Source organism: Fringilla coelebs (genome assembly GCF_963513975.1).
Source record: "Fringilla coelebs genome assembly, chromosome: 5".
In the NCBI taxonomy this organism is placed as follows: Eukaryota; Metazoa; Chordata; class Aves; order Passeriformes; family Fringillidae; genus Fringilla; species Fringilla coelebs.
The window spans coordinates 3,148,597-3,162,523 of NC_140033.1; the positions used below are offsets into that span (position 1 = coordinate 3,148,597).

Here is a 13,927-nt window from a genome sequence, read left to right on the forward strand (position 1 = left end):
TCGCGCCCTCCTCCCACGGATCCACCCCACACCCAGCCCCAGAGGTTTGGACACAAAAAGAGAAGCACAGACCAGCCTTTAGACTCATTGCAGCCAGGTCAAAATACCCCCAGTAGCTGCTATATCGCTCTCATCTCCCGTAAAATGGGGAATTGGTGACGGTCCAGGAAAGTGAAATCAAAAAAACGGCCTTGGCATGCCAAAATGCAGCCAGGAAGGTCAGGGGCAGGTGGTATTTTTCTGCCTTCTGGAAAACAGGGTGAGGGTCTCTGGCTGAAATTCAAGTGGGCTTTCTTTTGGGAAGGGTCTCCTGTGGGTAAGGGGAGGGATAACTTGGAGGATCTCCATGCTCCATCCTCCTCCTCCTCCTCTCTCATAGATGTCTTAAATCCTTTTATCTGCGGGCTCACGGCATGAAGGGATCACTTGTCCCCAGCAAAAGGACTTACTGTATCTTTTGTGAGTGATTTTCATGCTGAAGGGGCCCCGGACATAATCCTGTCCTGTCTGGCTGTGCTTACCAGGGGTTTTCTCCTCCTTCAACCAGATCCTTTTCATTTCTGCTGTTGGGGACAGTTGTCAGGCCATACTGGCCACCAGCCCAGGCAAACAGGGGCTCCTTACCAGTTATTACCCCTGAGTCCACCACTGAAAATTGGCACAGGTGGCCAGCAAGGGGGGAAGAGATTGAAAGAAAAAAACATTTTCTGGCATTTAAAAGAGATACAGTACGTGTGGAAGGAAAACAGTGACTCCTGGGACTGTGGTGCTCGCTCGGTAGTTGTTTCTGCTTTGGAATTAAGTTTGCAATGGGTTTGGCTAAGCCAGGTCTTCTGTGGGTGGTGATCCTGCAAGACAACAACAACAACAAAAAAAAAAAGGCAATTTTTCTAAATGAAATGCATTTTTTCCTAAAGCTGCAGTGAGACAGAGTCCCTGGACAAACAACAACATTAAGCTCAGAGCAATAAAGCTGCAGGAAGGTATTGAGCCCCGTGACTGCAGCAGCACCTGGTGCAGCAGCAGTGAGAAAACAGTTTAATTTAATGCAGCAGCATAGAAAAGGTAAATTTTGCTGACAAAAAGGTGCCCCAAAACCTGCAGGAGGGGTGTGGAGATGGATGTTGCTGCTCCTCTGTAGCTCTGTAGCCACAGCCCCTCTCCACTGGTGTGTTGTAGGTCCAGCCCATGATGTCTGATCCCTCTTAAATCACTGGTCCTGGCTTAATGGGGAAGAATAAATGGATTTTTAATGTCTTTTGACCTTAGTGAAGAGTAACACTAGGAGCAGAGGCAGAGATGCAGAAAGATAGAATACTAATGAGATTTTTGGGCACCAACTTGAATTGTGGTTCTTCTCCCAGTCTTTTTTTTTGGGGGGTGGACGGACTGTGTCACTCTGTGCCTCAACAAAGACCCTTCTACCACCCCAGTCAGGACTAGCCTGGAGGATGTCACCAGATCTCTCCATTAGCAGAAAAACCCCTTGCTTTGGGCTTTTGCTCTCAGTTGTTTGCTAAAAGTGGTAAAATCCTATCTGTATCTCCCCAGGGTGGGACAGGAAAGTGCTGGGGCAGGGATCCTGGTTCCTTGGATCACAGGGTGGTCCCAGCTGGACACCAGGACTGGCCCACAGCCAAAGCATGGTCCTGAACCCTTCTCTTGGCCTGAGTTGAATTGAATTGTCTTTTTGACCTCTGTTGGGAGCCTTTAATTTCTGCCCCTCTGGGATGAGCCTGGGGCATGAAGAGGAAATGAGAGCAGTGTGGGATTTCCTCCTTCCTTCCAACCCTTTCTTTCTTTACATCTCTTTTGTATTGTTTCTACTTTTAGGGGATTCTTTGTACCTCTTTTGTTGTCAGACCCCCTGTCAAACTTTTACACCCTATTTATGGGACAGACCCATTTTGTGGCTCACTGGATGCCTGGTCTCTCCCCAGTCTGGTGCAATCATCACTGACAATTCAAGACACACAAATTGATAGCACAGCTAAGGAGGTGGTTGATCAAAACTCCCTCCCATCTTCAACACCTGGGGTTTATCTGTCAGGACCCTGTGATGGTGTTTTACTTCTTTACCTCTTCTTCTCCTGCAGACAGTGGTCAGCCTATAGGAAATATGACTTATCTCCACAAAAGCCCTTTTCCTGCAGATGTAATGGAAATGTTTTCTCTCAAGCCAAGTGTTTCCTAAAATAATTCATGCTGCTGCTTTCAGTTACACTCACATCTTGATTGTGTTTCCAGGAGTGGCTGCTTTTGGTGGCTGGTGAGGAAACCATGTTTTGGGAGGAGATCTGAACTTTTACAAAGGCATGGAGTGACATGACAAGGGGTGATGGCTTTAAAGTGACAGAGAGCAGGGTTAGATGGGATGTTGGGAAGAAATTCTTGTCTGGGAGGGTGGTGAAGCCCTGGCACAGGGTACCCAGAGAAGCTGTGGTTGCCCCATCCCTGGAAACGTTCAAGGCCAGGCTGGACATGGCTTGGAGCACCCTGGGATGGTGGAAGGTGCCCCTGCCCATGGCAGGAGGGGTTGGAATGAGATCATCTTTGAGGTCCCTTCCAACCCAAATCAGCCTGTGGTGCTGTGATCCCCCTGAAATGGTCAGGCAGTTGTATGAGCTGATCAGTGTAGGTGCATTCCAACTGAAATATTCTATATTCCATTCCTTTCCTTTCCATTCCCTGTTTAGATACCTATGCAAGGCCCAGCTGTAGCTCCTCTGCCCCCTCCAAACCCACTCTGTCCCCAGGCAGTTCCCACAAGAACCCAAACTTGTTGCAGTCTCCCCATCTCAAATCCTTCTCCCCAGGTCCTTCTCGAGCCAGATCCTGACATGGTGAAGTTAAATTTTCCCACCAGAAACCTGAGCTTCATCAGGTCTCTGATTCACAGTCAGTGTCAATAGACAGGCTCTGTAAGAGAAGATACTTTGCCTGTGCAGATCTCTGGAGAGCAGCATTAGGCTAAAAATCAATCCTTGGGAGTGTGACTCCTCTTTTGGAGGGTTGGAAATAATATATGAATGCTTCATGGAGAAAAAAAATAAGATATAGCAGTTCTTGTGCACTGACCCCAAATGGAAGAACCTTCTCCCCAAATCAGGTCACTGCTTTGACTCCAGAGGGATCCATGGATAAAGTGACTCAGCCCATGTTTCCTGAAAGGTGAAAAATTGGTCAAACTTTTCCAGGGGTGAATTTGAGCAAGAGCCCAGAACTGGTGATTGCCACGTAGGGAAACTCTCTGTGGCCATTGATGGAGCTCCTGCAGTGATTACAAACAGAAGAATAGACCCAGATTTTTATACTGGTTTAGCAGTGAAAATACCCATTTTGGCATCACAGCACATTGCAGAGCTCTCTGCAGTGGGAGAGTTCTCTCTTGTCAGGTGAGTTGTCCTTCAGCTGCATCCCCCACTGAGGAACAGCTTCATCATTTGAAAGTTTAAAGTATTCTTCAGAAACAAACACAGATCTCTTGGCATGTGATAATGTGAGGTAATTGTTTGGGCTTAATGATCTTGGAGGTGTTTTCCACCCTTTATGAGTCTGTGATTGTGTGTCACCATCCCCTTCAGGGATGGGGGAGACACTTGCAGGGATGGACACTTGCAGGCATTGCATCCCTTGGCTGTCCCGTTACAGGGGCTGGATCTGCTTTATTTTGGGAACCACTTGCAGGGCTTTTCATGGAAGCTGCTGGACCTCCCATCTGAGGGAGTCCTGTGTCCTGAGACCCCGCAGGCCTTGTCCTCCTGCTCTTGCTCTGAAGTCCTGTTAGTTTGACTACATTTGGAGGTTCCTCTTGTCCTCCTCTGCTGTGCTTCCTGCAGGACACAGCGATACCAGAACATGGAATTTAATTTGATATGACTTTGGAGAGCACGAGGCAATCCCTGAGGGAACGACTCATGGTTTATACCAGTGTTTACTTCTACAGATACACGTTCTGAGGGGAAGCCAAGGGCAGTTTCCTTAGTTCAGCGTTTGCTTTGGTGTTTTCCCTTTCCCCAGGTGTCAGCTCTCAGGACGATCCAAACACAGGACAAATCCAAGCCCCCGGAACCGGAGAAGCCACCACGTCAGCCTCGCCTGCAAGCGCTGGAGGGACCTCACCAACCACCCTTACAACAACACCTGCCACACCCCAACCTGTCACCACTGCCACGACTCAGCCCGTTGTGGCAACGACCAGCCCTGCTCAAAACATCCTTGCCACGACCAAGCAGGGAACGTCTCCATCCCCCAGACCCACCTCACCCAGCACAGCGACAGAGAGCACCCTGACCACACCAGGGGCTGCACTGAGCACCAACATCCCCCCAGCCAGCACATCTGGGCAGGACAGCCCTTCCCACAGCACCACCGGCCCCAAAACCAGCCCTGCCGCCAGCACCGCTGCGTCACAGCAGCCCAGCACCACAGTCAGTTCGGGAAGCCTGAGCAGCAGTGCTGCTGCAAAATCTGCTGTCACTGATCCAGCCCCTCCTACAGGAGCTGCAGGGGCTGCTGGCATGTCCTCTCCCTCCCCAGAGCCTCAGGGAAATCAGCCTTTGGATCAGCCTAACAACACTGTGAGCACCACAGTGCCGAGGACTGACACTCCCCAAAGCTCCAAGGAGTGTGCTGTCACTCCTCCACCATGTGACACCAATCGGCCTCTTACTTCTTCCAGTCCTCCAGCCCAGGAATCAACCTCTTCCATCAGCTCTGGGAGCACCAAACCTTCTGTTACCCCTCTGAGTGGATCCCTGGATCCCACCACCAGACCAACGTCACCAGCTGCCAGCAAAGACACGGTCTCAGAGACCACCACCACGACAGCTCCTGGGGCAGGTAACAGGGGACAGGAACCTTGGATTCTTGTGCTGGGGAGGCCTTTTGTGTTTTCTCTTCCTCTGGCTACCTAAGCATCTCATGCCATTATGGGCTGTCACCACCTTGTGTCATTTTAGGACTTTCCAGCACAGTTGTCTGTGTGACAAGCACGTGTTTAAGTCCCTGTTGTCCTCGGTGGAGGTTGAGTCAATGCAGTCAGTGAAATCCAAGGAATGAATCAAGTGGCAAAGTGCAGGCATTGGCTTTTGGATGGACCAAGGGGTGCCTGAAGCACCATCAGCTGCAGAGGCTCCATCTTCAGTGGCAGGGAACGGGAGCAGCAGGGATGGGCTGGGGACTGAGGCGGGAGAGCAGGGGAAGCAGTGTGACAGCCCCCAAAATGCTGCCCCTGGGACATCCCTGGGGCAGCTGACAGCTTAGGGAAGGCTGTCTGGGCATGCACAGAAAATGAGCTTTAGATGACTAAGGAGATTTTGTGGCTAAACTCTGAGTTTACATCCCCTGAGGAGTCTGACTTTGGGAGGATGTCCATCAGGGCTGTGTGGGGGCTTTGGCTGCTGTCTAGGCAGCATTAGGAGTGTCCATGTGCTGTTTAGGACCTTGCTGAACACCAGTAAGGTGTTTTCTCTGACCTCTGAAGTTTTACAGTCCTGTTAGCTCCTGAGTGTCCTGGTGAGGCACAATTCAACCCTCCCAAACTGGCATTTTGTCTGGAAGCATTCACAGGGAATTCACAGACCCTGTGGGACTGTGAGGGCTCCATGGACCCCTCCAGACTTGGCTGGGATTGTGGGCTCAGCTCACATCTGGCTCTGAATAAAAGCTGTGATCCCACTGGAGCCCTTCATTATCTTCCCCTGGAAAATGCTCTTCTTGACCCAATTTCCAGTTACCTGGAATACAGAAGCCACTCAAAAACCATCTCCATCCCCCTCAGCCTCTCAGCTGTTGGCATCACTGAATGGGCCAAGGTTTTATTGCAAGGCCATCGTCACTGGCTTCCCCCAAGTCCTGTTTTCATGTGTGGGCAGGAATGAGGTGAAAATATCCATGAAGGATGTTTCTTTTTCCTTTCTTTCCCCTCCTGCTCCACAGGACTGTTCTCCACTGAAGGATCATATATAAAATTATGTTAATTCAAATTGGGCCTCAAGCATTAAGCCTGAAGAGGTCTAAAAACCCCTTTATATTTAATAAATAGCTGGCAGAATTCATGAGAAACAGATGGCTTTGGAATTAATTCTCTCCTGGAGCCTTCGGAATGTGTCTGGGAGAGAAATATCCCTCATCTTTTCTGTGGAAGAGGTAGGAGTCCCAGGAGCAAGCAGGCTGTGAACATCCTGTGGCATTTTAATTCTCTTTGTCACTACTTAAGGATCAATTAGCAAGCCAGGGATGAAGATACATGTCTTCAAAGGGATCTGGGGAGGCAGGAGGCTGCTGTGCTCCTTGCCCTACTCCCACTGCACAGAGAGTTCTAAGATGATGCAGAACTTAACCAAGTCCTCAGAGGTGACCTCAGGTATCAGAGACACCTGAATGGGGCTGCCAGATTTGGGACTTGTGCCCTCCTGCAATACCAGGCAGGACACCACAGGCTGTCCCCTGCAGAACCAGGCACTACTTCTAAGCTTGTCACTCTGGAATTTTTCCATGGAGGTGCAGTCAGCAGAGGTTATGGAATTACATCCCCTCCCAACAGTGACAGATCCTGGGTAGCCAGGTCTGCGTCTGTCGAGGAAATCTCTGTGGAAGATAAAGTGAAAAGTGGTCACCCCACACTTCCAAGTGATTACCCAGCTACCCACACACAGCCATCCAATGGCCTTTGGTTCCTCTCTGATGAGTTTCAGCAGCAGAAAATAAAATCAGTAATCAGATTCTTTCCATATCAAAGTTAAATTAAAAATGGATATAAAATTAAAGAAGCAATCTAAAGCCTCTCCAGCAGAAGGAGCTTCAAGGTAGAACTAGAGATGAGAAGTGATTTTGAGGAGTGGGCTATGCCAGCTGTATCCTCTATATTGTGTCAGTGTCTGTCTGCTTGTTTTTTGGTGCATGCTGGGGAGCCAGACCAGAGTACCCAGGACGCTGGATCTGCATCAGCCAAACCCACCGGTGCCTCCCAGAGCCCTGCCAGTCCCCAGCCTCCAGCCCCGGGGGACCAGACAGACCAGGCAGAGAGCTGCACTTCTGGCCAGCCACAACCCAACATTTCATATCCCAGCGAGGTAATGGCACCAGATGGGAAGGTGGGCACCTCTCAGGGGTGCTCATTCAGCTCCATCCCCCATGGAGTCTGCGCCTTTTCTCGCTGTTGCTGTGTCAGAGAGAGTGAAAATCTGCCAGCAAAGCAGTTCCAGGTTGTGGAGTCCCAGAACTGTTTGGGGTGGAAAGGACCTTTAGAGGTCATTTACTCCCATCCCTTTCTCCTGGAGCTTTCCAAAGAAGAGACAATGAGGATGGAGGTGAAGGGGAGCGTGTCCAGGGGAGGGGTCTGGAGCACCAGCAGCAGCTGAGGGAGCTGGGAGGGCTCAGCCTGGGGAAAAGGAGGCTCAGGGGGAACCTTCTGGATCTCTACAGCTCCCAGGAGAGTGCAGCCAGGAGGGGGTCAGGCTCTTTTCCCAGGAAACAAATGATGGGCTGTTGGATTGGTGACCAACTGTCCTTCCAACCTTTGTCCACCACTGAGAGCTGTTTTTCTTCTGCCTTTCCAGATCATCTGTATGGCACCAGTGAAACACACCAGGCCCACCATCCACCTGAAAGAACCCAGAAGCTGTGTAAGTATCACCTTTTTGACTTCTATGGAGAATTAGCCAGATGTTGGAGGTTCAGATTTTAACCTGTGGTGCTCTGAGCATGTGAGAAAATGCTCAGAAATTAGGGAATTTCATCAAAGATGCAACCAATGTAAAATGGTGAATGCAAACCCATGTTCAGCAGTGTCACCAGTGGGGGATGTGGCAGGAGGACAAGAGGCCACTGTTGTCTTCTCCAAGTAGAAGGACCAGCTGAGCCCATCCAGATCTTACAGAAGGACAAATGGAAAATTTTAAAGTATAAATCTTTCCCTGTGCTAGGGGCTGAAATGTTGTCCCAAAACCCAAGAAAAAATTGAGGTGTTCCTCTACAGTTATGGTGCACTTGTGGGATCTAGTACCTCACACTGGGCTAGGGTGGCATCCAACTGCAGAGCAGCTGGGAAGCAGAGGAGCCTGGAGTTTGGGACTCACTGTGCTCCTCAGTGCCCCCATAGAACCCTTAAGTGAGAGGTAAAAAATTTCATTTCACTGGTTTTAGACCCTTTACGAGACCAGGGAGCAGTAAAATGTGATGGGAAGGCTGGGGGCAGGCAAGCCCAACTCAGGACCACACACCAAGACCCTTCCTGGTGGGTGGGCACTGTCTGCTGGTGTTCCTGAAGGATATTCAGAATGATTCTGGTGGAAACTGTGAGCTTCCTGCAGTAGGGAAGATGATACTGATAAGTTCCAAATAGGAAGAAGTTTAAAGTTGGTGATAAAGAGGAAGAGACACCAGTAAATGGCTGGTGAGGTCCTGACAGAGTGACTTTGGTAGGGCTCAGGGGTGGGGTTTGGCATGATAATGCTCTGGTTTCTGGCAGTGTAAGCAGTGTAAAATTGGCACTTCAGGGACCTTCTCACAGCCTGTGCCATGGCAGGGACACCTTCCACCAGACCAGGTTGCTCCAAGCTCTGTCCAGCCTGGCCTTGGACACTTCCAGGGATGGGGCAGCCTCAGCTTCTCTGGATAACCTGCTCTGGTGTCCTCACAGTAAACAATTTCTTCCTAATATCTAATCTAAATCTCTCCTCTTTTAATTTAAAATTGCTCCCCTTTTTCCTGTCACTCCTGTCCTAAGTGAATCACAAAATCAGCCAAGTTGGAAGGGACCCTCCCAGTGAAGCCACACTGTGTTCACAAATCCCCTGCAGACACATTGTGAATTCAACTCCTGACACAGCAGCTCTTGAAATTCCCTGTACCTGGGTGATGGCCCTGCCTGGCAGCCCTGGACAGGGCTTGGACCTCCCAGCATCATCCACTGTGCTCCTGGAGGAGGGAAAGCACCTGCCTGCTGTCTGTAGTCACCTTCCTACTCTGGCTGCTGCTGGGTGTAAATGCTCCTTGCCCACACAGCTGCAGTAGTGGTGATGTCCTTAGTGATGCTCTGAATGCTGAGGATGATTCCAAGGAGGGGCCTTATTTTCATGAAGCCCCAGCAGGATGGTCTCTCCTGAGACCAGCCCTTTCCCCAAGCAATGTCTGGACATGGCTGCAGGTTCATGCTGGAAAATCTCATCAAATTTTGTACTGAATATATAAAAATATTCAATCAGATTGACAAAATCCAATTTTGGAGCCTAAGGGGAGTTAGGACCACGCTGGTGTTTAAAGCTGCCCCCCTCCTTCTGGGCACAGTGATGTTCCAGAGCTGCTGTCCTTCCCATGGAGCTGTCCTGGGAGGCTTTTGGAAGCAGGGATGGTGAGGCTGGGAAGCACCAGCGAGCTGAGGGATGGGCAGAAACCACATCCTGGCATCAGCCTGCTCCAGAGCCATAGAGCATTGGAGCTGGCGAGCCAGGGAGTCTCCCACCCTGCTTCCCTTTGATTCTTCTGGGTGTAATAACAAGCCAGAGCATTGTTAGCACAAAATGCCAATTACACCCCAAAACAGCCACAGAAAGGCTGCAGGGCTGCATCCTCCCATCCCATCGCCCTCCTTGGCTGCCCAAGCACCTCCCCACGCTCGCCCTTAACTTTCCACTCCTTGTATTCCTGAAAATTGCAGCCCATTTTGTGCCTCCCAAGCCAAGCAGATAACAGAGAAATGGCACTATCTGGTTTCCCTGCTTTGTAGGCCTGGTAAACACGTCTGTAGCCAAATCCTGACAGCAAAGTGAAAAAATCCTCTGCGTTTCACAGCCCGTGGGAAAACAGGAAAGTGTGTGCTATAAGAAGTGTTCCAGAAACAGCTCCAACCCTGCTCCGAGAACAGCCAGAGTCGGGGTGGCATTGTACTCAAAATCCAGATCCAGCAAGAAGCCAGGGCTGTGTGGGGGGACCAGTGGTGGGGGACATGTCTGGATCACACAGGGCAGGGGAGAGGACAGTGCAGAGCCACCCACCCCATTCCCAGCTGGGCTGGTGGGGCAGCACCAGTGATGGGGGTACCCAGCAAACAGCTGGGACTGAACCCAGGAATTGCAGACCTTTCACCTCACCACACCTCACTTTCCCCAGAAAACAAGGAACTCAAACTATAAATCCTTAAAAAAAGAAGACAATATACAGCTGGTACCACTTTGTGGACTGTAGGTGTTTCACAGGCTGGTTGGTTCCCTGCATCCTTCCTCTTCAGGTGATGCTTTGAACCAATGCTGAGCAGGTCAGCCCATGTTCCCCCACCTTCTCCTTCTCATTCCTTTGATTACAGCAGGATCTTAATGAGCTTTTTAGCAAGGGTTATTACCTCAGTACTTTACATCCTAAAGGATGACTTCTTCCAAGGTGTGGCTTACAAATGCATTTTCAGTTGGGTTTCTCCTGCTTTGGAAGGGATGGATGGATGGATGGATGGATGGATGGATGGATGGATGGATGGATGGATGGATGGATGGATGGATGGATGGATGGATGGATGGACGGACGGATGCTCCTCATCCCAACCCCAAAATTAGTTAGGTGAAGCAAGAAGTGATGCTGACAGAGGTGGTTGGTGTAGCCTGAGCTGTGGTTCAGCCAGAAAACCCCGTGTCCATCTCCCAGGTGCTCCTCCTCCATCATGCCCCCCACCTGGACACAGATGTGTCCAAGGAGCTGAGTCAGTGGATGCTGGGGAGCACCAGAACCTGCTGCAGTGGGGGATGCAAAAACCACAGCAGGACCACTCGAACCCACTGGAACTGCTGTGTGACACCCACTGGAACTGCTGTGTGACACCCACTGGTCGGGGGACACAGGACAGTCCCTGGAGCAGGCGGAGGGAGTCCCTCACTGAGCAGGGTCGTGGTCCCCCCTCACCCCGTGCAGCTGGCGGGGCTGGTTTGTTGACTCAAGTGCTGTTACCTCATTCGGGGATGTTGGTTTTAGGTCCCCGCCAGTGTGGGAACCGGATCCGAGCGCTCGGCAGCGCCTGTCAACTCCGGCCAAGGAATGTGAGCGGGAGGGGGAGCTGCCAGGGGCATCCCTGCCGGCCCAGCCGCCTCACCCTGCCCCTCTCCAGCCCTGGAAAGGGCCAATCCCTCCAGTTCACCCTCCGAAGGGCTTCAGGCACTGCTCACCAGCTGCCACTGAAGTGGTCTCAGCGAGGTTTTAGCCTCGAATCCCATTTCCCTCTGCACCCAAAAAAGGTTTTCTTTTCCCCCCCATGGGGTGGTAGGGGAAGAAACAGGTTATTGAGAGCTGGGGGAAAGCAGAGCTGCGTCAAAACCAGGGGAAGGAGGATGCAGGGAGGCAGCAGAGGCTTTTCCTTCCCCTGCCAAGCAGAAAGTGCTGCTCAGACAGGGACTGGTAAATCTCAGGACATTCCAAGAGTAGGAGCACAACCCAGCGTCCAGACGTGATAAAACCACCAAGCTACAGCCCCCTCCTCCCTGTCCTGCTGGGAACCAGCTTTGCAGGGAATGCTGCCCTTGGGCTGGGGCAGATTTCCCATCCAGCTCTTTTCCCAGGGATGCTACAACCCCACGGAGGAGCCCCGGGGAGGCTGTCCCCGGTGCAAAGCGAAAGGACAGGCAAGGGACAGGGGCTGTTCCCAGGGACAGCCAGGGCCTCCCGATGCTGAGCTCTGTACCGGGGGCCAGCCTTCCGCCCCGGCAAGTGCATCCTGTCTCCACTGCTGCTTCCCAAATATTTAGATAAGATGGGGTGAGATTAGGTGCATCCATGGGTCCGGCAGCTCCCATCCCTGCGGTGCAGCAAGCAGGGTGCTGCCAGCCATTAATGGTGTTGGGATGGGAGGGGAAGGTTTGGGGTGATGGAGCAGGCAGGAGCAGAGCCTTTCCCACCTCATTTCAGCAGGGATTAAGGACTTTTACACACAGGATCACCTGCAGATCAAAGACTTGTGCACGCAGCAGCTGTAAATACAGCACCTCTCATACAGGACCTGTGAGGGCCAGGTCTGTGCACAGAATCATGGAAGGATTTAGGTTGGAAAATCCTGCTAAGATCATAAAGTTCAACCATTAACCCAGCACTGCCAAATCCACCCCTAACCTGTGTCCCCAAGTGCCACATCCACACGTTAGGATCTGTGCAGGCAGGAGGGTGGGCACTTTAGTGAGCTCCCAGATGCTACAAAGCATAGAGCAAAAAACCTCAGGAACAGCCCAGGAGGTGGAGGGAGCACGGGCTCCATCCACCCCTCTCCCATCTCTCCGGGGATGCTTTGGTTTGTCCAGAGAAGCAGTGGTTTCCCATCCCTGGAAGTGCTGAAGGCCAGGTTGGAGGGGCCTAGAGCAATCTGGTTCACAGAAGGTGTCCCTGCCCATGGCAGAGAGTGGAACTGGATGATGTTTTGGGTCCCTTCTAACCCAAACCACTCTGTGATTAATTTTGTGACTCCATCCAAAAGAAGACACACTCTTTTGCCCTTCCCTGCAGAGCTGTGGGGAAGTTTTAGGCAGGGCAGGGAGCTGTGTTGGTGGGGACAGAGGGTGGAACTGTGGGGCTGCACAGCCCTGCCCTGCTCCCGCTGTGGCCCCCTGGCCTCCCCAGCCCCCCCGCCCTGCCTCCCTCAGGGACCTGCTATTCCTGGAACACCGAAAGCTGCGGCTCACAGATAAGGCTGGTGCAGGGCCCCGGTGAGGAACAGCAGCCAAGAGCTCGGCTCCTTGAAAAGAAACTCCTTTTAAACTTTTCCTGTTCCCCGGGAGGGCTGGCGGCAGCCGGGCAGTGCACAGGGAGGAGGGAAGATCACAGAATCCATGTGGTTGGAAAAGACCTCTGAGATCACCGAGTCCAACCCATGACCCAACACCACCCTGTCCACCAAACCACGGCATGGAGGGGCACATCCAGCCTTAAAGGGGTCATTCTATGAGGATGGGACATCCTGCACCCCTGGCGATGGGGCAGGGTGGTCCTGGGCAGTCCCTGGGTGGGGGAGCAGTGCTGACCCTTGCTGTCCCTGCAGGAGGAGTGGAAGGCCAGAGAGAACGACTCCTTCTATGAGAGCTTCTGCTCCACGGCCCAGCACGTGTTTGATGCCAGGAGGGACGGGTGCAAGGTGATGCTGACGGCCTGCGAGAGCCCCTCCCGCCACTGGGCCGTGCAGGTGGTCCTGCACCGTGAGTATGATCCCATCACTGGCACTGGGCACCCCGCAGCTGGAGGCCTGGCAGAGCCCTCAGGTCTGCCAGAGCTTGGCCAAAGGGTTCTGTTCTGCCCCATCCCAGTGGTCTGGGAGAGGAACGATCCCAGAATGAGCTTTGCGCCCCAAGGAACGCACCAAATCCCTCTGCCATGTTGAGTCATGCCCAGTCCATGTTCCTCAGTCTTCCAGGAGGAAGAATTCTTCCCAGGTGGTTGAAACTGGGTGCCCAGTTCAAATCCTTCCCCAAAGACCACAGAGAGGAGGTTCTCACCCATGTCAGAGCCTTGCTGGGATCCCCAGCTCAGCCTGGATGTGCTCAAACACTGCTTTAGGATCAGGATGCCTGGGAGATGGAGACATCCTGCTGCCCTAGCATGAGGGGGAGGAAGGCCTGAGCTCCATCTGCTCTTACTCATCATCAGAGCAGGAGGTGGGTGGGTGATCCAAACTCCACATCCAACCTCAGGGAAATCACCCAGGCACTGGGGACTAATCCTTGAGGAGACAGGTACAATCCCTCACTGGGCTTGCTCATAATCACCCACTGAAGATGGATGGTGGAGCCTGGGGGCTCTGGGGCTGTCCCACTTCCAGAAGAGATCCTGGCTCCTGGTCTGGCTGTGAAGCACCTACAAGGGTTGGCTTCACCCCCACACATCTTCATCCACCTCCTCCAGAAGCTGGGTCACCCCTCTGACGAGGGGGATGGTGGCACCTGTCCCCTGTCCACACCTTGTG

General features: G+C 52.2%; 1 protein-coding gene across 1 annotated transcript in view; it reads left to right on the top strand.

Moving 5' to 3' along the window:
* The window catches only part of PODXL (podocalyxin like), a 45,006-nt gene that overhangs the window by 24,663 nt on the left and 6,416 nt on the right, over positions 1 to 13,927 (top strand). Inside the window, exons 2-5 of the mRNA XM_084206763.1 lie at positions 4,021 to 4,842; positions 6,919 to 7,076; positions 7,563 to 7,628; positions 13,010 to 13,163. Coding sequence (XP_084062889.1) covers positions 4,021 to 4,842; positions 6,919 to 7,076; positions 7,563 to 7,628; positions 13,010 to 13,163 — 1,200 coding nt within the window. The remainder of the gene's footprint in view (positions 1 to 4,020; positions 4,843 to 6,918; positions 7,077 to 7,562; positions 7,629 to 13,009; positions 13,164 to 13,927) is intronic.